This window comes from Stegastes partitus, unplaced genomic scaffold (assembly GCF_000690725.1).
Source record: "Stegastes partitus isolate 25-593 unplaced genomic scaffold, Stegastes_partitus-1.0.2 Scaffold1162, whole genome shotgun sequence".
NCBI classification, from domain to species: Eukaryota; Metazoa; Chordata; class Actinopteri; family Pomacentridae; genus Stegastes; species Stegastes partitus.
The window spans coordinates 60,455-83,764 of NW_007578893.1; the positions used below are offsets into that span (position 1 = coordinate 60,455).

At 41.9% G+C, this 23,310-nt stretch overlaps 2 protein-coding genes across 2 annotated transcripts; both read left to right on the top strand.

The window, feature by feature from the left end:
• Positions 1-291: 291 nt before the first annotated feature.
• On the top strand, positions 292-12,584 carry LOC103368493 (coatomer subunit delta). Its single transcript, XM_008296893.1, has 10 exons — positions 292-448; positions 1,755-2,018; positions 3,466-3,645; positions 3,993-4,198; positions 4,330-4,491; positions 6,901-7,066; positions 8,334-8,481; positions 8,991-9,099; positions 9,488-9,692; positions 10,812-12,584. Exons 1-10 carry the CDS (start codon positions 446-448, stop codon positions 10,899-10,901), a joined length of 1,533 nt encoding a protein of 510 aa, XP_008295115.1. The 5' UTR covers positions 292-445; the 3' UTR covers positions 10,902-12,584.
• LOC103368499 (coatomer subunit delta-like) lies at positions 11,287-21,227 on the top strand. Its single transcript, XM_008296902.1, has 6 exons — positions 11,287-11,327; positions 15,464-15,710; positions 16,984-17,131; positions 17,641-17,749; positions 18,132-18,336; positions 19,456-21,227. The coding sequence occupies exons 1-6, from the start codon at positions 11,287-11,289 to the stop codon at positions 19,543-19,545; spliced, it is 840 nt and encodes a 279-aa protein (XP_008295124.1). The 3' UTR covers positions 19,546-21,227.
• The last annotated feature ends 2,083 nt before the right edge of the window (positions 21,228-23,310 follow it).

The window sequence follows — 23,310 nt, forward strand, 5'->3', positions numbered from 1 at the left end:
CATCTGATCATACATATTTTAGAATCTGTTCGATCCCGTCATGATAATAAACTTTATTATGATGTGTGACATTAAAGTTCAGCACCTGCTTCTTCACTGCCTGCAGCCGTTTGTTACGGGGCACAGATGTGGAAGTCTTGTGTGTCTGGCACCATCGCTGAGCTCTAAATGAGAAGAATAAAAGCCGTGGAGGTGCTCCTCGTACCGTGTTTATGCAACCAGGCCAACATTTTGGGGCCCACGTCACTGGTTTCCACGGTGGGCTGATCCAGCGCTGCTCTTCCGGTGGAGACGTGGCTCTGTGCTGCTGCCATATTGCTAACTAACAATCACACAACTTGAAGTCAGCTGTACGTTCGCACCTTGCTATTCCGGAGTGACTACAAATCACCGAAGCAACAAACACGAGAGACTGAAGATCGTCGCACCGTAGAGAGAGACCAAAATGGTGAGTGACAGTCGAAAACCAAGATAATTTTGCTGCCTTTTATCGGGCCTAGCATTTATCATAACATTGGCTAACCTGGCTGGTAGCTAAAGCTAGCTATCAGTTAGCTAGCTATCAGTTCGCTAGCTTCTCCTCTCCAAGAGCGAAAGAAGAGGAACAGCAGGCGTTGCTTTACATTAGACTGACATAGTTAACGTTAAATGCAGGTGCTGTAATCGAATAAATGAATCATGTGTTTACTCTACTGAGTCAAATTTCAGCTGAATTAGCGACGTACAGTGTGCATACATTGCTGACGTTAACTAGCTTCACAAGCTAGCGCTAGGGATCTGCTGTCACTAGCTGGATCCGAGCTAACGTTACCTGCTGTCAGATTATATTCAGCCAGATACTACAGGGTACCATTCTCAAACAAGCTTTTACCATTTATACATTTGTATTATTATTATTATTGTTAGCCACCAGCGACTACTTTGTGAACACAGCTGTTGCTTTTCTGCATCAAGTTCAGATCCTGCGATCGGGCCATTGTCAACGTGGAATGAATGTACTTCCTTCATTCATTTCCCAGAGAGGAATATGCTTTATTTACACCAAGACTGCTCATTTAGCTCATATCACGCGAACCATACAGTTTTATTTCAGTTAATTTTTGCTGTAGAAATGTATGGTGCATTTCCACGAAAGCTGCCCTTGTGTGTTCTCGGGTGATGAGAACACCACAGCAAACACCAGTCAAAATCTTGGTGATTTAAAGTTGTTTATGCTTCTTTGCTGACACAGATGTAAATCTTTAACAAGATTTAAGGTATTCTTCATAGCTTCTCACCACTGTCAAATTCGGCATACATATTTTCTCTGCTGCTGTATTTGTTTCAGTAAAATGTCCGGTTTGTAGCTACTTGCCAGCTAGCTACTCCTACAGTCCTCCTGCACCAAGAGTCAACATAGTAGGTGGCTTTGAGCAGAGGGAATCAATAGTTCAGAGTGAAGCATTCTAAGCAGAATGTGAAAGAAGACTGCTAAGATTTGTTCAAGCCTTGTGTTGTGTGCCTCACAATTTTAAGACAGTATTAGATTTTCTGCTGTCGTTTGTGAGACTTGTTCTCCTCAGAGAGCCAAACTCTGGGATGATTTCTGGCAAACTGAAGTAGAAGAGGCAACCGTCAGACAGATCTTCTCCCAAAATGCTTTCAGCTATATTCATTTCAGTAATATTTCAATGCTCATAGAATGATTGTGTTATGTGTTGCGATACTGAAGGTCAGTAGGCGGCATAGCAGTCATGCTTTCTCTTCACCCCAAGGTGCTGTTGGCAGCGGCGGTGTGCACCAAGGCCGGCAAGGCCATCGTATCGCGGCAGTTTGTGGAAATGACCCGGACACGAATTGAAGGACTCCTGGCTGCGTTTCCAAAACTGATGAACACGGGCAAGCAGCACACCTTTGTGGAAACAGACAGTGTTCGCTATGTGTACCAGCCGCTGGAGAAACTCTACATGGTCCTCATCACCACCAAGAACAGCAACATCCTGGAGGACCTGGAGACACTCAGACTCTTCTCCCGTGTGGTAAGGACGCATGGAACCCACTTTAGTTCAATTCCATACCACAGATATGTTTATATAAATGGTGTATGTCATAAGATGTAATGTCAACACCATGGTTGTGTGTAACGCAAAGAAGGAATGACAAGGGTTGACTACAAATGAAAGATAGCTTTAGGCCAGCTGTGGCTCAATACATTCCCATTTATATGTCCAATATGTTTGATACAGGACAGTATCTCTTACAAAGAAAGTATCTGTACTAGAAAAGTTACACCATGTAAATAAAGATCTGTAGTTTTCACACCAGCCATTTTTGAGATTTGTAATGTTTCCCTTTAATTGTTTTAACGTGAATCATCTTCACAGTCACAGTGTGTAATAGTGTAATATCCATTGTGCGTTAAATCGTACATGTCCGGCAGTGTATTCAAGCTTTCAGTTGAGTAACAGTGATCCATTGTGCCCTGTCGTCTTCCTTTTTGTTTTCTGACCAGGACCATTTCTATTCAAGTGAGACACGTTCTTGACTTTATGTGCTGTTTCACTTTATTTATTACATAGGTTGCCAGATAGTGTAACGAAACATTTCACCTAGAATAGTACACACACTTTGTGAAAATGCGAGCACTGAAATTGGATCTTGGTTGGTTTCATTTGGATAGCTTCTCACTTTTTCTCTAATGTAGAAAGAAAAAAATTGAATAATCCAGACATACGCTTCCTTTGTCTTTGAACAACAACAGCAGCCATACAGTTAGAAGTAGTCGACGTAAGCTGTCGCTGTTTCCTGGGAGACACCCGCACGTGTGAAATGTTGTTGAATAATGGCAACTGCAGAGGACAACAGTTGGATAAAACTGAAGAAATGTAGTCATGGGTTTTGCACAGTCTGATATCAGAGGCTACACAACGTATTGGCCTAAATATAGGATGACTTACTATAATTATGATGTTGCGTTGTTGCACAGCTGCTCTGATTTGTTTTCCTTCACAATATTGACACTATCGAGGTACTTCTCTTTTGTTGGTCTTGCATATGCAGCTTTAGTTTTGGGTGAAAAGAATATATACGCTTGGAGTTTGTGTGGAAAGAAAAAACTGACTGAAATTGTGAAATGAAAAGATTAGAGTTTGAAGTTTTTGGGGCCATATTACCCAGACCTGTTTAATTTATGCGATGAGTGGTTGAAGAATATTTACAACTGCCATTTTATTGCATAAAGCTTGCATTTATACCTTAAAATAAACCGTGTTGATGAAGTGGAGTAACAGAACCGATGCTTCAGTGAAATCATGACAGTATTTCTGTTCAGGATCAGCTAGAGCGTGATCGGGGGAGTTTTTTTTTTTTCAAGCTTCTATACCGGTTCACATCTGTTGTCTGCAGGTGGCTGCAGGGTGGATCTGAGGTTTAAATGTTTGCACAGGTTCAGTCATCTGATGTTAATCTCTCTTCCGTACCATCCAGATCCCAGAGTACTGTCGCGTGCTGGAGGAGAGTGAAATATCAGAGCACTGTTTCGACCTGATCTTCGCCTTCGATGAGATCGTGGCGCTAGGCTACAGAGAGAATGTCAACTTGGCACAGATCCGCACCTTCACAGAGATGGACTCCCACGAGGAAAAGGTTTTCCGTGCTGTCAGAGAGGTGAGATCACACGGATGACTCTGTGGGGTTTATTACATTAGATAGAAGGGAATTCATTCCAGTGAGGAAATTAGTTTATTGGTGCACAGAAAAAAAAAAGAAACATGTATTAAACACAATAAAGATGTTATGCAGAGTTATACTAGTAGATCACACAGAAGCTAAATGAAGGAATTGAGACAAATGAACAAAACAGAATAGGAGGAAACCAGTAAGATGTGTTTAAAGTGCTTGGTGACAAGATGTACAGAATGTGTATTAAACCACGTGATTGATGAAGCAACGGCCTTGCAGATATTTAAAGCCAGTTTAAAACTCTTGTTAAATATTATTTTGCAAATCCACAGACCCAGGAACGAGAGGCCAAGGCAGAGATGAGGAGGAAGGCCAAGGAGCTGCAGCAGGCTAGGAGGGACGCTGAACGCTCCGGGAAGAAGGTGCCGGCTTTTGGCGGCTTCGGCAGCGCCGGCATGACCAGCGTGTCCTCAGGGTCCATCATCACAGACACCATCGTCGAGCCTGAAAAACCCAAGATCACAGCAGCTCCAGTCAGGTATGTCTCCAACACATGCAGGACTAAAGTACTGGATTGACCATTTCTTGTTTTTGTGTGTTGAATTTCACAGACATACTTCTGGCCAAAAACATAATAATGAACTAATGGAGCATTTTTTCTCTGTTCAGACCAAGTGGACCCAGTAAGGCTCTGAAACTGGGTGCTAAAGGGAAAGAAGTGGATAACTTTGTTGACAAGCTCAAGTCCGAGGGTGAAACCATCATGCCCACCTCAGGAAAGAGAGGCTCAGATGTATCTAAAGCTCTGCCACCACCAGTCAACGTGGAGAGGTACACACTCGTTCTTGTTTATATGATTCAGTTTTGTTTATTCCTTTTTAATTAACAGTCTTTTTAGACTTTTCTTTGTTTGTTACCATGTCCCGTATATGAGTGCAGAAGTTTAACATCCTTGAGCACATCGTGGATAAAAAGGATCACTTCCTCGCTTGTAACTTAGAGGGATGACATTTTTTTTTCTTCAAACTTTAAGATAATGAGAAAGCAGAGTGAGTAGAAGATAAACTGTAGATTTGGTCTCAGGGTAAATGTGGTGAGGGCTGTACAGTTAGTCAATTTCAGAGTCATGCTTTTGATGTCATAATGCTCCGTCACGTTTTAAATCTATTCTGTTCTAATTGTATCACAAGTGGAATCACAGATCAAAGATATCATAATTTCAATTTCCGCCCCATCATCCAACACTAAATGTGGCCTCAGCTCTGTTGAAGATGTATTCAGCTGATGAAACTAAATACTGATGTTCATGTATTTATTAATCTGGATAATAGGATAACAAAGATGATATCCTGTATATAAAAAAACTCCTTCTAAGTTGTTTTGCAAATGTTATCGAGGCTTGGTTTGGTTTTTCACCTGATGCTCAGTGAGACAAAATCTGCCTTTATGAGAAGCACTGCCCCCAAAATGTCGGTTTAAAAGAGAAGCCCCAGAGGACCGTAGAACTGAACAATGACCAGGACACATGCTTTTCAACTTTTTGACTGTGTGGAAATGTGATATCTTCACATCACAGATAATGACCAAAGGCACTGGAAGCTAAAACGTTTCCAATCAGCACAGGACAGCTGCTCTGCTGGTGTGTTCGGCTGATCGGCTCAGAATACTGTGTTTGTTGTGGTCATACATAAGCTGCAATGTGGGAAAACCATCAGTAACAAGGTTGAGTATTTGTAAAAATGACATCCATAGAGCCAACTTGGAATGTTCCAGATGTGGATGCAGCCTGGATTATGGCGTGAAACGACGTGGGTGTGACCTTGTTTGATGAACAAATATGCTGCAGTGATGCAGCTGAGCTCCAATCAAACAGAACACTTCTATCCAATGACATTCTTGTTGTTGTAATGTTACAGTTTTATAGGCTGCTCTGTATAATTTGATTTTAAATAGTGTAATATAGATATTTATGACTAATTGTTATTTAATTAATTGCCATTAATGATTTAATTGATTCAAAATGTATGTTAAGCCTCAGAACCCCAAAATCCACTCACAAGTTTGGAAAGGCATTAGTTTAAGAATCCCTAAAATGACACCATTCATCATAGCAAGAAACTTTCCAACAGTCCTTGAACTCATCATGTGCAGGGCTCCAGACGAACTTTTTTACTGGTAGCACCAGTGTGTCCAACTTTTTTCCACCTTTGTACAGTCAAAACGCCTCCCTTGCTGAACATGTTCCTATGGAAAGACACCAAACTTACTGATGATCCCCGTAAACCTGCAGGCTGCAGTAGATACTGCTGGATGGATGTGGTGTGCTCAGACAAGGGGTTCAGCAAAAATGACTTCTAAAAAATGAGCTACTGTTCTAATGTCAGAAACGTCCAAGATGAAACCAAGTGATTTTATTCACATGTGCAGTTTTCTATGAGCGGAAAAAACACTGCTTGTAAAAAGTGGAGCGTATTTTTAAATGCCAGTCGAATGTGGCTAAAATCATTGTTGTAATTTTGCAGCCCTGCTTCTACGTTAGCCATTGTGATTGAATGAATTGCATTTTTTCGTTCACCGGTTCGGTCGGTATTTTCCTTCACTCTGATCATCAGGTGTGTCTGTGTCGAACCTGTCCACCTCCACCAGCCGCCTCCTCTTTCCTCAATTTGCTTTTATAATAATAAGCTACAGACCACTTTATCTTTACAGCGCACAGCAGCTGAATAGCATCAGGCAGGAACAGACTGAAACAGAAGTGCTACTTTCCACCTCTGTGGTTAACACAGCAGCTACCTGAGCCGGTTAGAGCGACACCAACCAGCTTAATGATCATCATCACTCACATGAATACGAGCACTTGAAATTTTAACTTGAATGCTCAAAAAGAGTTCCAGTTTGGTCGTAGGCTGGAGCCCTGATGAGTTACTTTTTGTTTTATTTTATGTATAACAAATAGTAAAATATCTATAGCATGCAGAGTCCCTCCTTTAAAAAAAATATTGGTATCACTTATGGCCTCTTGTGCACAGACGATGTACATGTGGATTCTGAAATACCCGATATTTCCAACACAGGCCAGAAGCTGAGTGTCTATCAGCAGAGACACTGCTAACATTCAGGAGCAGCAGGACTCTGCTTCCAACAACATTCTCACTAAAGTTCTGTTCAGTGTTACCTGCTTGGACTACCTTCTGTGTATTTGTTCCTTGCTTATTCTGTATGGACGGGTTTCCTCCCCAGTGTACATCTGCGTGTGGAGGAGAAGATCACGCTGACCTGCGGCCGTGACGGCGGCCTACAGAACATGGAGGTGCTGGGCATGGTGACGCTCCGAGTCACGGAGGACAAAAACGGACGCATCCGCCTCGTTATCAACAATAATGACAACAAAGGGTTGCAGCTGCAGGTAGGCCGAACACAGACATTAATATTTACCGGAGACAATCTAGATAAGGTGAGGATGCTGCTAATTTGGATATCATCTTCCAAGCTGTTGAGTCTCTGCCAGCGTAGGAAGCAAATGTGGTTGTTAAACTACAATAACTTGGTGTTGTCATGAAGCTCTTCTCTGCATTTTTAGATGATTGCAATCACTTTAGTCTGTGCCGAAATGTCAGCATAATAAACTATATTAAAAGATATTGTAGAAATGTATAAAACACAATATGTCCTCTTATAAAATGATCGGAATTCACTGTTAAATTACAAAATCAGTCTGACTAAACATTATACAGTGCATTTACATTGTTTTCTTAATAATAAATAAAAAAAAATAAAATGTCACACCCCTAAATGTCATTCATGAGTGCATGATGAGTTATCCGCATGCATAACAACAATAACAGACACAGTGTAGAAGAAGGATGGTGTGAATTTTTGTTTATTCATTTTTTAATTCCAGTATTTTTTTTCCCATTATGTAAGCAAAGTAGATATTTAACCTGTAGCACCCTGTTTGAGTAGTTTAGGTTGTAGTCCAGCAGAAAGCTTTGTTAAAATTCAGCTTGGAGCCGCCGCTATAGCTCACCTGGTTGAGCTGGCAACCCACGTACAGGGGCTATAGTCCCCGATGCAGCTGCCATGGGTTCGAATCCCGTTCATAGCCCTTTGCTGCAAGTCCTTCCCCCATTCTTCTCCCCTTTCCTGTCTCTCTCTTCACTGTATTGTACAACAAAGGCAAAAAAAAAAAAGAAGAAAAAATTCAGCTTGGCTTGTTGCTGCCCCAGTCACTCATAATTCAAATAATTAATTTTGACCTGAAGCCCTGAGAAGCAGCAAGTGGAATTATTCTGGGTTCTTGACTGTGGATGGCAAAGGGCTGCTGGCACACTCTGTACAGAGCATTTACTGTACAGCAGCAACAAATGTCAGGACTCTCCTGCTAACTTACGACACCAATGAGTCCATGGAGACACTAAAAGCAAGTAGAGTGACTGTCAACGGTAATCAGATTACCTGCTTCTTTCCACATTCATCCTCAGAACTGTTGGATTAAGCTCATAAAATAAAATCAAGAAAAGTAGCAACATTAATATGCTGCTCAGGTATAACACACAATACAGACAAAAATATAAAACATACTGAAGTGTGAAAAATGACAAAAACAACTAAACTAGCACAGTTAATAACCACTTACTGATGTTTGTGTGTCTCTTTCCTCTCTTTCTTCTCAGACACATCCCAATGTGGACAAGAAGTTGTTCACAGCTGACTCCATTATTGGCCTGAAGAACCCAGAGAAGTCCTTCCCTCTCAACAACGATGTTGGTGTCCTGAAGTGGAGACTACAGACCACAGACGAGTCCCTCATACCTCTAACCAGTACGTCCGAACATGCAGCTCATGTGTGCTTGAGTGAAACTGGTTTAGTGGGATGCTGCTGCTCTGATGACTGGAGAGCTTCATCAAAGCACTATTTTTACTATCGATTCATCTGTGATTAAAGGCTTGATTAAGTGAATTATTGTTTTGCCTGTAAAATGTCAGAAAATGGCAAAAATCCCTTTAATAGTTTCCTGCAGCCCAGGGTGGCATCTTCAGACGTCCAACCAGTGTTCCAAAACCCCAGGCGATTAAGGTTACTATTATTAATGACAGAAATAAGAAATATATCTTCCCACTGAAGAAGTGATATTTCTGCATTAAACAAAACAACGATTATCTCATTTTAAAAAGAGTTGTTGATGCATTTTTCAACTCTTCAGTTATTTGATGGGATTGCTTTGGTTTGTTTGGTGAGATGATGAAAGCCTTGAGGTGTCACAGTGCAGCACTGCAGCACTGCAGAACCGTGTCCTGCTGCAGTCTCACCTGGATTCTCTGTGTCACAGTAAACTGCTGGCCTTCAGAGAGCGGAACCGGCTGCGATGTCAACATTGAATACGAGCTGCAGGAGGAGAGCCTTGAGCTCAACGACGTGGTCATCAGCATCCCCGTACCGTGAGTACATCTACAAATCTGTCCAGTCTTTGTGAGTTTGTGTCCTGGCCTGCTGATGCAATGAAAGTGACAGTTTGTGATTGTAGTTGATGTGTGAAACTCTCAGAGTTGACAGATCTCGGGTCATCTACTCTTGCAGAGAAATAACACAGGTTTATATTGTAGTTGTAAATGATCAGTAGTATAGACATATCTTGTGCAATTACATGTCAACACTATAGTAGGAAGTTGTAAACGTTGAGGTGGTGTAGCTGTGTAGGTGTAGGTTAGAGCACCCTGATCACAAAACATCTGTGTGTCTGGATGAATTGAACTCAACAACATTTAACATTCATGTCAATGCGACGTTGTAAAAGTTTGTTGTGTTCATGTTTGTGCTCCTCTTCAGTTCTGGTGTGGGAGCTCCTGTGATTGGCGATCTGGATGGAGAGTACAAACACGACAGCAGGCGGAACGTCCTGGAGTGGTGCCTACCCGTCATCGATGCCAACAACAAGACCGGCAGCCTGGAATTCAGCATCGCCGGACAGCCCAATGATTTCTTTCCTATCAATGTGTCCTTTGTGTCCAAGCGCAACTACTGCGACATCCAGGTGAGTCTCTCATAAGGATGCAGTCTTTTACTAAAGTCTGCAAGAACCAGGCTGTAGTGTCGGCAGCAGTGATGGGAGTAGTGTTTAACTGCGGAGCCGCCGCATGCGTCCACCTGAAGATCTTATTTCTGAATCTGAGTCAGTTTAGTAATCAGATAGTTGGAGCTGGCAGTTAAAGACAAGAATCAGGCGACACGCTGCTGCTGATCATCGCCAATTTTCGAAGAAACTTTCAACTGCACCTGCACATCTCAGCTCGCTGCAGCTGTGTACATTCACACTAACCCTCAGTAATATTTAAAGCTGAGCTGGCGACCAAATAATGCCACATACGCCCGTTTCTTGTTGTGTTAAATGAAGCTCTGTTTGCCAAAAGCATCTCAGCATGATCCAAGTGTCATAGCTCAGATCATATTACCTTTAAAGATGCCTTCAGGAAATGGAGCCATGTTTATGATGAGGAACACCACTGCTAATAAATCTTTTCTACCTCTGAGAAACACATTGCAGCTCGTACAAGTGCTTCACAATAAAAGCCTCCTGCTGGTTTGCCAGATTTTCAGTGTGACGCAATCAGCAGTAAGTTATCACAGCTAATAGGGTTAATATTTGAAGGCTTGGACAGAAACACTGGAAGGAAACTCAACCTCCCCTCAGGAAAGGATAGTTAAGTTTCTTTTGAAGTGGGGCTGTATGACGTGCTTATCTATAGTGGGTGTATTACCTGCAGCAGATCACAGTCGAGTCGGAGGACTATGTACTGGTGTGAAAGGGGTGAGCAGCAAAATGTATTTCAGCCACCTAAAGAGAGATCTACATGGAAAAAAAATCAGTTTAAGAGTACGGTCATTTAGAATATTGTTACAGCTTTCCCTTGGTGTCAGACAGCCCTTTACTTTCTTCTCAATCATAGAAGCTCCATATTCCTACACATAAGCAGGCATTTGTATTGGTACCATCTTATCAGGACTGCTTATTGACTCTTTCAAGCCATTTGCTAAAAGTTAAGTCCCAGAAGTGATATGAAGAGTCTACAGAGTATGTCTTGTGCTTAGTGATGTGTATGCTATGATAAACAGTAGATGTGCTGGTGATTAAACCTCTCGTCTCTCTCCCCAGGTTACCAAAGTGACTCACGTAGACGGCGACAGCTCCGTTAGATTCTCTTCAGAAACCTCCTTTGTCGTCGACAAATACGAAATCCTGTAAAAACAAAAGAAAAAAAAAAAGGTATTCAAAGAAAACGACAAAATCAAAAAATAAAAATCACCAACAAAAAAAGTCCAGATCTATGCTACAGAGAAAGATTGAAGATTTCTTGCCTGCCCGCCCTGTATACTATTTGAGAGACTGTGTACATCGACAGGACTACGTCAGCCCTTTGGCGAAGCCTCTTCCTGTGGTGGAGCAGAGCAGCGGTGGTGTATTTATATGTTTGTATGAGAGAGGATCATCTATATATAGAGTTAATTGAACAGGAAAAACCAACAAACAGACACACACACACACAGACGCACACACACAAAGAAACCTACACTGATGCTGTTGTGTTCGCCAAGCAGAACTGTAAAGAGGACTTCAGACTAAGTAGAGGATGACTGCGGGGGTGCAGGAGACGCCAGCGGCCGTCTCTTGGTCAGTCTATCGGTAAAACCCTGCCAGGAGGTAGAGAGGGAGAACAGGGACCCGAGGCCACTATCAGTCTCCACTAGAGTGAGCGCTGGCAGTTTAGCATCCCCCCCAAAACCCCCAAACCCCCCCGAGAATCGTGCATCCTCCACAACCTGTCTTCTTCACTCGCATTGCAAAGGTTCATCGATTGTTAAATGGGGTTGTTGCTTTTTTTTTTTTTCTTTTCAGATTTTCTTATGCATAATAACTGCAGAATTGTAGCTGTTTCAATCATTATAAGCCTGTCATTCTTTAATCGTTAAACTCTTGTGATTTGCTCTATTGATATCTCACATCAGATGACTGTTTTCGTTTTATTCTCGTGAGGACACTTTTGATTTTTCAGTTTTTCGTAGACATCGGCTCATCGTTGAAAGGCAACAATATCGCTCTGTGCTCGGTATATTGTCCGTACTGTCCGTGGTCGTCATCAGCAAAATTGTCCTTTTTATTTTGAACTTGGATATTTTTTACTGTTTGCTGTATAATTTTTCATTGTTTACCACTAATCTGGATGTAGAAATTTGACATTGAAGAGCAGGACTTTGTAAGGGATTCTCAGCTGCAGGGCGACGTTACCTACCAGTAAATACATTTGACTGTTGCATCTGTTGACTTTCCTGATGATCTTTTTCTTTTTTCTTGTAACACCATTACAACCACTCCTCACGCCAAAAACAAACAAACAAAAAAACAGACGCCATGTTTCACTGTGGTCAATTTAAGACCAGCGATGATCAGCCCTCAGATATCAGAGTTTAAAAAGTTCTTTGAAGGAGGCCCAGAAACAACATCCAACCCTCTAATCTAACATCCCACATGAGGCTTTAGATCTGAGATGGGGGGCGGATGTGTGTTGGCGTCCACTCAGACACACAGAGCTGGATCAGAGCCCTGATACTCAACCCCTCACATCCAAGGTAAGCAGGGAGCCCTCGCAGTACACTGCTGTTCATCCACCCAGTCATCCTTTACTTACATTCTCATAGTACATCAACATTATTCAAAATATAACATTTGTCTTTCATGTTTTGTTTTTTTTTTTCTTTTTCATTTGTACTCCCCAAATTTCAACTTAGCAGTGGTTGTGTGGATGTGGGGTTGAAAATGACTAGATTGAGCATTTTTAACTAAATTGCTGAAGGGGAATCTTAACATTCCAGTGTACAATTAGAAAAAAAGAATCTTTAATGGAATAAAAATGTATTATTGAAAATGGAAGTCCGACTTGGGTTTGTGTGTTAATTGGCTTGTTGTAATTAGCGAGGGGAATGTACCTAGTTGTTAATCGTAAATAATGCACGAAAGTGAGTGTAGTGTAGCGGTGCGGGCTGTCTCTGGGCATTTTACTCATTTAGCTCCATGTAGATGTATTTATTCTGGTTGTCAGAAGAAGTTTTAGAGATAACTTGTTGCTCTGTTGCATGTGATACAGCTATATTTTTTATTTTAATCATATTTAGAATTTGGTTGATCACAAAAAAAAGAAGCAGCTGCAGCACAGAGTAACCAAGTCCCTATTAACCTTCACAAAAACTGCATTTCCTGGACTAGGGATCTCTAACTCTGGACCTCATGAGCTACTGTCCTGCAGGTTTTAGACGTTTCCGTACTGCAACACACCTGACTCACAGTAATGGATCTCCAACATCTAAAACCTGCAGGACAGCAGCTCATGAGGACCAGAGTTGGAGACCCCTGTCCCAAATAAACTCAGCCGAGATTGAAATTTGAGGTATTTCATTTCGTTGTGTGTCATGTGATGACTAACCCCGGTCCCAATGACTCAGCCGCTCCACTCATTAGCATCATGTGTGAAGGCCACTGGAGCCAGACCAAACATGGAGCTCTCAGCCGCTCGTCGGGTTTCTACATGCATGACTCATGTCTGTTCTTTATTGTACCAGCGGTTTGCAACCTTTTTGGTTTAACACCCTCTTAATTTGAAGCAGTGTCTGCTTGAAACCACTTGCCAGCAGCTGCATGCAATATACTGATAAACCGAGCAAGTTAAAGCTGTTTGTTGGCATCACTGGACCAAAATTTGATATCAAGGTTTCACTATAGGATAATTCAAGTGGTCTTAAAGGACAATATAGACTTCTGCTCATCCTCTTGGCTGACAGGACATTTCAGCAAGTCATAGTGCTGTTCACCGATCAGATGAGACGGCATAAATAGCAACTAAGTCCACTGTAAGAACAGGATGTAGTGGTGCGGTGGCTTCGATGGAGTCACTCAGGACAGTGAATCCTGCATGACGCCACAAATGAACAGTGACTTTAACTTTGACTATCTTTCTGTGTTTGAAGTGCGTTCTCCTCTGGTGGGAACAGTTTNTGGTTTTTCACCTGATGCTCAGTGAGACAAAATCTGCCTTTATGAGAAGCACTGCCCCCAAAATGTCGGTTTAAAAGAGAAACCCCAGAGGACCGTAGAACTGAACAATGACCAGGACACATGCTTTTCAACTTTTTGACTGTGTGGAAATGTGATATCTTCACATCACAGATAATGACCAAAGGCACTGGAAGCTAAAACGTTTCCAATCAGCACAGGACAGCTGCTCTGCTGGTGTGTTCGGCTGATCGGCTCAGAATACTGTGTTTGTTGTGGTCATACATAAGCTGCAATGTGGGAAAACTATCAGTAACAAGGTTGAGTATTTGTAAAAATGACATCCATAGAGCCAACTTGGAATGTTCCAGATGTGGATGCAGCCTGGATTATGGCGTGAAACGACGTGGGTGTGACCTTGTTTGATGAACAAATATGCTGCAGTGATGCAGCTGAGCTCCAATCAAACAGAACTCTTCTATCCAATGACATTCTTGTTGTTGTAATGTTACAGTTTTATAGGCTGCTCTGTATAATTTGATTTTAAATAGTGTAATATAGATATTTATGAACAATTCTTATTTGATTAATTGCCATTAATGATTTAATTGATTCAAAATGTATGTTAAGCCTCAGAACCCCAAAATCCACTCACAAGTTTGGAAAAGCATTTGTTTAAGAATCCCTAAAATGACACCATTCATCATAGCAAGAAACTTTCCAACAGTCCTTGAACTCATCATGTGCAGGGCTCCAGACAAACTTTTTTACCGGTAGCACCAGTGTGTCCAACTTTTTTCCACCTTTGTACAGTCAAAACGCCTCCCTTGCTGAACATGTTCCTATGGAAAGACACCAAACTTACTGATGATCCCCGTGCGCCTAAACCTGCAGGCTGCAGTAGATACTGCTGGATGGATGTGGTGTGCTCAGACAAGGGGTTCAGCAAAAATGACTTCTAAAAAATGAGCTACTGTTCTAATGTCAGAAACGTCCAAGATGAAACCAAGTGATTTTATTCACATGTGCAGTTTTCTATGAGCGGAAAAAACACTGCTTGTAAAAAGTGGAGCGTATTTTTAAATGCCAGTCGAATGTGGCTAAAATCATTGTTGTAATTTTGCAGCCCTGCTCCTACGTTAGCCATTGTGATTGAATGAATTGCATTTTTTCGTTCACCGGTTCGGACGGTATTTTCCGTCACTCTGATCATCAGGTGTGTCTGTGTCGAACCTGTCCACCTCCACCAGCCGCCTCCTCTTTCCTCAATTTGCTTTTATAATAATAAGCTACAGACCACTTTATCTTTACAGCGCACAGCAGCTGAATAGCATCAGGCAGGAACAGACTGAAACAGAAGTGCTACTTTCCACCTCTGTGGTTAACACAGCAGCTACCTGAGCCGGTTAGAGCGACACCAACCAGCTTAATGATCATCATCACTCACATGAATACGACCACTTGAAATTTTAACTTGAATGCTCAAAAAGAGTTCCAGTTTGGTCGTAGGCTGGAGCCCTGATGAGTTACTTTTTGTTTTATTTTATGTATAACAAATAGTAAAATATCTATAGCATGCAGAGTCCCTCCTTAAAAAAAAATATTGGTATCACTTATGGCCTCTTGTGCACAGACGATGTACATGTGGATTCTGAAATACCCGATATTTCCAACACAGGCCAGAAGCTGAGTGTCTATCAGCAGAGACACTGCTAACATTCAGGAGCAGCAGGACTCTGCTTCCAACAACATTCTCACTAAAGTTCTGTTCAGTGTTACCTGCTTGGACTACCTTCTGTGTATTTGTTCCTTGCTTATTCTGTATGGACGGGTTTCCTCCCCAGTGTACATCTGCGTGTGGAGGAGAAGATCACGCTGACCTGCGGCCGTGACGGCGGCCTACAGAACATGGAGGTGCTGGGCATGGTGACGCTCCGAGTCACGGAGGACAAAAACGGACGCATCCGCCTCGTTATCAACAATAATGACAACAAAGGGTTGCAGCTGCAGGTAGGCCGAACACAGACATTAATATTTACCGGAGACAATCTAGATAAGGTGAGGGTGCTGCTAATTTGGATATCATCTTCCAAGCTGTTGAGTCTCTGCCAGCGCAGGAAGCAAATGTGGTTCTCAAACTACAATAATAACTTGGTGTTGTCACGAAGCTCTTCTCTGTACATTTTTAGATGTTTGAGATTTAGAGGATTTCAATCACTTTAGTCTGTGCCGAAATGTCAACATAATAAACTATATTAAAAGATACTGTAGAAATGTATAAAACACAATATGTCCTCTTATAAAATGATCGGAATTCAAATCAGTCTGACTAAACATTATACAGTGCATTTACATTGTTTTCTTAATAATAAATAAAAAAAAATAAAATGTCACACCCCTAAATGTCATTCATGAGTGCATGATGAGTTATCCGCATGCATAACAACAATAACAGACACAGTGTAGAAGAAGGATGGTGTGAATTTTTGTTTATTCATTTTTTAATTCCAGTATTTTTTTTCCCATTATGTAAGCAAAGTAGATATTTAACCTGTAGCACCCTGTTTGAGTAGTTTAGGTTGTAGTCCAGCAGAAAGCTTTGTTAAAATTCAGCTTGGAGCCGCCGCTATAGCTCACCTGGTTGAGCTGGCAACCCACGTACAGGGGCTATAGTCCCCGATGCAGCTGCCATGGGTTCGAATCCCGTTCATAGCCCTTTGCTGCAAGTCCTTCCCCCATTCTTCTCCCCTTTCCTGTCTCTCTCTTCACTGTATTGTACAACAAAGGCAAAAAAAAAAAAGAAGAAAAAATTCAGCTTGGCTTGTTGCTGCCCCAGTCACTCATAATTCAAATAATTAATTTTGACCTGAAGCCCTGAGAAGCAGCAAGTGGAATTATTCTGGGTTCTTGACTGTGGATGGCAAAGGGCTGCTGGCACACTCTGTACAGAGCATTTACTGTACAGCAGCAACAAATGTCAGGACTCTCCTGCTAACTTACGACACCAATGAGTCCATGGAGACACTAAAAGCAAGTAGAGTGACTGTCAACGGTAATCAGATTACCTGCTTCTTTCCACATTCATCCTCAGAACTGTTGGATTAAGCTCATAAAATAAAATCAAGAAAAGTAGCAACATTAATATGCTGCTCAGGTATAACACACAATACAGACAAAAATATAAAACATACTGAAGTGTGAAAAATGACAAAAACAACTAAACTAGCACAGTTAATAACCACTTACTGATGTTTGTGTGTCTCTTTCCTCTCTTTCTTCTCAGACACATCCCAATGTGGACAAGAAGTTGTTCACAGCTGACTCCATTATTGGCCTGAAGAACCCAGAGAAGTCCTTCCCTCTCAACAACGATGTTGGTGTCCTGAAGTGGAGACTACAGACCACAGACGAGTCCCTCATACCTCTAACCAGTACGTCCGAACATGCAGCTCATGTGTGCTTGAGTGAAACTGGTTTAGTGGGATGCTGCTGCTCTGATGACTGGAGAGCTTCATCAAAGCACTATTTTTACTATCGATTCATCTGTGATTAAAGGCTTGATTAAGTGAATTATTGTTTTGCCTGTAAAATGTCAGAAAATAGCAAAAATCCCTTTAATAGTTTCCTGCAGCCCAGGGTGGCATCTTCAGACGTCCAACCAGTGTTCCAAAACCCCAGGCGATTAAGGTTACTATTATTAATGACAGAAATAAGAAATATATCTTCCCACTGAAGAAGTGATATTTCTGCATTAAACAAAACAACGATTATCTCATTTTAAAAAGAGTTGTTGATGCATTTTTCAACTCTTCAGTTATTTGATGGGATTGCTTTGGTTTGTTTGGTGAGATGATGAAAGCCTTGAGGTGTCACAGTGCAGCACTGCAGCACTGCAGAACCGTGTCCTGCTGCAGTCTCACCTGGATTCTCTGTGTCACAGTAAACTGCTGGCCTTCAGAGAGCGGAACCGGCTGCGATGTCAACATTGAATACGAGCTGCAGGAGGAGAGCCTTGAGCTCAACGACGTGGTCATCAGCATCCCCGTACCGTGAGTACATCTGCAAATCTGTCCAGTCTTTGTGAGTTTGTGTCCGGGCCTGCTGATGCAATGAAAGTGACAGTTTGTGATTGTAGTTGATGTGTGAAACTCTCAGAGTTGACAGATCTCAGGTCTCTTGCAGAGAAATAACACAGGTTTATATTGTAGTTGTAAATGATCAGTAGTATAGACATATCTTGTGCAATTACATGTCAACACTATAGTAGGAAGTTGTAAACGTTGAGGTGGTGTAGCTGTGTAGGTGTAGGTTAGAGCACCCTGATCACAAAACATCTGTGTGTCTGGATGAATTGAACTCAACAACATTTAACATTCATGTCAATGCGACGTTGTAAAAGTTTGTTGTGTTCATGTTTGTGCTCCTCTTCAGTTCTGGTGTGGGAGCTCCTGTGATTGGCGATCTGGATGGAGAGTACAAACACGACAGCAGGCGGAACGTCCTGGAGTGGTGCCTACCCGTCATCGATGCCAACAACAAGACCGGCAGCCTGGAATTCAGCATCGCCGGACAGCCCAATGATTTCTTTCCTATCAATGTGTCCTTTGTGTCCAAGCGCAACTACTGCGACATCCAGGTGAGTCTCTCATAAGGATGCAGTCTTTTACTAATGTCTGCAAGAACCAGGCTGTAGTGTCAGCAGCAGTGATGGGAGTAACGTTTAACTGCGGAGCCGCCGCATGCGTCCACCTGAAGATCTTATTTCTGAATCTGAGTCAGTTTAGTAATCAGATAGTTGGAGCTGGCAGTTAAAGACAAGAATCAGGCGACACGCTGCTGCTGATCATCGCCAATTTTCGAAGAAACTTTCAACTGCACCTGCACATCTCAGCTCGCTGCAGCTGTGTACATTCACACTAACCCTCAGTAATATTTAAAGCTGAGCTGGCGACCAAATAATGCCACATACGCCCGTTTCTTGTTGTGTTAAATGAAGCTCTGTTTGCCAAAAGCATCTCAGCATGATCCAAGTGTCATAGCTCAGATCATATTACCTTTAAAGATGCCTTCAGGAAATGGAGCCATGTTTATGATGAGGAACACCACTGCTAATAAATCTTTTCTACCTCTGAGAAACACATTGCAGCTCGTACAAGTGCTTCACAATAAAAGCCTCCTGCTGGTTTGCCAGATTTTCAGTGTGACGCAATCAGCAGTAAGTTATCACAGCTAATAGGGTTAATATTTGAAGGCTTGGACAGAAACACTGGAAGGAAACTCAACCTCCCCTCAGGAAAGGATAGTTAAGTTTCTTTTGAAGTGGGGCTGTATGACGTGCTTATCTATAGTGGGTGTATTACCTGCAGCAGATCACAGTCGAGTCGGAGGACTATGTACTGGTGTGAAAGGGGTGAGCAGCAAAATGTATTTCAGCCACCTAAAGAGAGATCTACATGGAAAAAAAATCAGTTTAAGAGTACGGTCATTTAGAATATTGTTACAGCTTTCCCTTGGTGTCAGACAGCCCTTTACTTTCTTCTCAATCATAGAAGCTCCATATTCCTACACATAAGCAGGCATTTGTATTGGTACCATCTTATCAGGACTGCTTATTGACTCTTTCAAGCCATTTGCTAAAAGTTAAGTCCCAGAAGTGATATGAAGAGTCTACAGAGTATGTCTTGTGCTTAGTGATGTGTATGCTATGATAAACAGTAGATGTGCTGGTGATTAAACCTCTCGTCTCTCTCCCCAGGTTACCAAAGTGACTCACGTAGACGGCGACAGCTCCGTTAGATTCTCTTCAGAAACCTCCTTTGTCGTCGACAAATACGAAATCCTGTAAAAACAAAAGAAAAAAAAAAAGGTATTCAAAGAAAACGACAAAATCAAAAAATAAAAATCACCAACAAAAAAAGTCCAGATCTATGCTACAGAGAAAGATTGAAGATTTCTTGCCTGCCCGCCCTGTATACTATTTGAGAGACTGTGTACATCGACAGGACTACGTCAGCCCTTTGGCGAAGCCTCTTCCTGTGGTGGAGCAGAGCAGCGGTGGTGTATTTATATGTTTGTATGAGAGAGGATCATCTATATATAGAGTTAATTGAACAGGAAAAACCAACAAACAGACACACACACACACAGACGCACACACACAAAGAAACCTACACTGATGCTGTTGTGTTCGCCAAGCAGAACTGTAAAGAGGACTTCAGACTAAGTAGAGGATGACTGCGGGGGTGCAGGAGACGCCAGCGGCCGTCTCTTGGTCAGTCTATCGGTAAAACCCTGCCAGGAGGTAGAGAGGGAGAACAGGGACCCGAGGCCACTATCAGTCTCCACTAGAGTGAGCGCTGGCAGTTTAGCATCCCCCCCAAAACCCCCAAACCCCCCCGAGAATCGTGCATCCTCCACAACCTGTCTTCTTCACTCGCATTGCAAAGGTTCATCGATTGTTAAATGGGGTTGTTGCTTTTTTTTTTTTTCTTTTCAGATTTTCTTATGCATAATAACTGCAGAATTGTAGCTGTTTCAATCATTATAAGCCTGTCATTCTTTAATCGTTAAACTCTTGTGATTTGCTCTATTGATATCTCACATCAGATGACTGTTTTCGTTTTATTCTCGTGAGGACACTTTTGATTTTTCAGTTTTTCGTAGACATCGGCTCATCGTTGAAAGGCAACAATATCGCTCTGTGCTCGGTATATTGTCCGTACTGTCCGTGGTCGTCATCAGCAAAATTGTCCTTTTTATTTTGAACTTGGATATTTTTTACTGTTTGCTGTATAATTTTTCATTGTTTACCACTAATCTGGATGTAGAAATTTGACATTGAAGAGCAGGACTTTGTAAGGGATTCTCAGCTGCAGGGCGACGTTACCTACCAGTAAATACATTTGACTGTTGCATCTGTTGACTTTCCTGATGATCTTTTTCTTTTTTCTTGTAACACCATTACAACCACTCCTCACGCCAAAAACAAACAAACAAAAAAACAGACGCCATGTTTCACTGTGGTCAATTTAAGACCAGCGATGATCAGCCCTCAGATATCAGAGTTTAAAAAGTTCTTTGAAGGAGGCCCAGAAACAACATCCAACCCTCTAATCTAACATCCCACATGAGGCTTTAGATCTGAGATGGGGGGCGGATGTGTGTTGGCGTCCACTCAGACACACAGAGCTGGATCAGAGCCCTGATACTCAACCCCTCACATCCAAGGTAAGCAGGGAGCCCTCGCAGTACACTGCTGTTCATCCACCCAGTCATCCTTTACTTACATTCTCATAGTACATCAACATTATTCAAAATATAACATTTGTCTTTCATGTTTTGTTTTTTTTTTCTTTTTCATTTGTACTCCCCAAATTTCAACTTAGCAGTGGTTGTGTGGATGTGGGGTTGAAAATGACTAGATTGAGCATTTTTAACTAAATTGCTGAAGGGGAATCTTAACATTCCAGTGTACAATTAGAAAAAAAGAATCTTTAATGGAATAAAAATGTATTATTGAAAATGGAAGTCCGACTTGGGTTTGTGTGTTAATTGGCTTGTTGTAATTAGCGAGGGGAATGTACCTAGTTGTTAATCGTAAATAATGCACGAAAGTGAGTGTAGTGTAGCGGTACGGGGTGTCTGTGGGTCATTTTACTCATTTAGCTCCATGTAGATGTATTTATTCTGGTTGTCAGAAGAAGTTTTAGAGATAACTTGTTGCTCTGTTGCATGTGATACAGCTATATTTTTTATTTTAATCATATTTAGAATTTGGTTGATCACAAAAAAAAGAAGCAGCTGCAGCACAGAGTAACCAAGTCCCTATTAACCTTCACAAAAACTGCATTTCCTGGACTAGGGATCTCTAACTCTGGACCTCATGAGCTACTGTCCTGCAGGTTTTAGACGTTTCCGTACTGCAACACACCTGACTCACAGTAATGGATCTCCAACATCTAAAACCTGCAGGACAGCAGCTCATGAGGACCAGAGTTGGAGACCCCTGTCCCAAATAAACTCAGCCGAGATTGAAATTTGAGGTATTTCATTTCGTTGTGTGTCATGTGATGACTAACCCCAGTCCCAATGACTCAGCCGCTCCACTCATTAGCATCATGTGTGAAGGCCACTGGAGCCAGACCAAACATGGAGCTCTCAGCCGCTCGTCGGGTTTCTACATGCATGACTCATGTCTGTTCTTTATTGTACCAGCGGTTTGCAACCTTTTTGGTTTAACACCCTCTTAATTTGAAGCAGTGTCTGCTTGAAACCACTTGCCAGCAGCTGCATGCAATATACTGATAAACCGAGCAAGTTAAAGCTGTTTGTTGGCATCACTGGACCAAAATTTGATATCAAGGTTTCACTATAGGATAATTCAAGTGGTCTTAAAGGACAATATAGACTTCTGCTCATCCTCTTGGCTGACAGGACATTTCAGCAAGTCATAGTGCTGTTCACCGATCAGATGAGACGGCATAAATAGCAACTAAGTCCACTGTAAGAACAGGATGTAGTGGTGCGGTGGCTTCGATGGAGTCACTCAGGACAGTGAATCCTGCATGACGCCACAAATGAACAGTGACTTTAACTTTGACTATCTTTCTGTGTTTGAAGTGCGTTCTCCTCTGGTGGGAACAGTTTGGACCAGGGGTGTCGAACTCCAGTCCTCGAGGGCCGCAATCCTGCATGTTTAAGATGTTTCCTTCTTCCAACACACCTGATTCAAATGACCAGCTCATCATCAAGCTCTGCAGAAGCCTGATAACGATCCTGATCATTTGAATCAGGTGTGTTGGAAGAAGGAAACATCTAAAACATGCAGGATTGCAGCCCTTGAAGTTCCGTTTGGGAACCATCAGATTACAGAGAACGTTCACAGCAGCCTGAAGGTAAAGGTTAAACAAACACTTCTTTAAATGTCAGCAGTCCCTCTCTTTCTACTGAATTTAATAACTTCACAGATAAAAACAGTCTGACCTGAAGCCCAGGGGTCAAAGTGGTGTTTTCAAATCTTGGCGTAACTCTATTTGACATAAGTTTGGCAAATTTTGACAAGGATTTGAGTTGTTCAAATAAAAGTTAGTAGTTTTTTGGTGATTTTGCCATTTTCACGACAGGGATCTTCTACTTGTGTACCAGTGTTCCACTAGATTAAGTTCCCGTCCATACTACTTTAGTCGCGGTGTCCCAGGCTTTGCACCACCCAAGATGATTGATTTAGAAAAATCCAAAGTCAGAGCATTATCTTCTCTGGGCCTAATTCTTCTGTCTGTTTGCATCACTGTTCAGATGACACACAGTTCTGTATCTCTTGTCTCAATGTGGTGGATTTTTGTCGAATTTCCCAAATCAGTCATTGGATGACTTAAAATGATCTCCATTTAATCAAGGACAAAACGAGTATTGGGACTATCTCTGAACTATCCAAATAAAAAGAACATCACAGTGCATGTTCTCATAATGTTCTCTCTGTATCGCTGGCTGTCCTTTGATAAGGATTATGCAGCACATACTTGAAAATGCCATGTTTTTACCAATAGTCCTTTAGTTCCAGGAACTGATCAGGAACTTTACATTGAACTTTAAGGCTCTTTTAGTGCTTTGT

Bases quoted from the DNA above. Each gene is read 5' to 3' on its own strand.
- LOC103368493 (XM_008296893.1), top strand. The intron at 3,646-3,992 runs GTGAGATCACAC...GCAAATCCACAG, and splicing joins TTTTCCGTGCTGTCAGAGAG to ACCCAGGAACGAGAGGCCAA. The intron at 8,482-8,990 runs GTACGTCCGAAC...TCTGTGTCACAG, and splicing joins GTCCCTCATACCTCTAACCA to TAAACTGCTGGCCTTCAGAG.
- LOC103368499 (XM_008296902.1), top strand. From the start codon at position 11,287: ATGACTGCGGGGGTGCAGGAGACGCCAGCGGCCGTCTCTTG. The intron at 15,711-16,983 runs GTAGGCCGAACA...CTTTCTTCTCAG, and splicing joins ACAAAGGGTTGCAGCTGCAG to ACACATCCCAATGTGGACAA. The intron at 18,337-19,455 runs GTGAGTCTCTCA...CTCTCTCCCCAG, and splicing joins GCAACTACTGCGACATCCAG to GTTACCAAAGTGACTCACGT.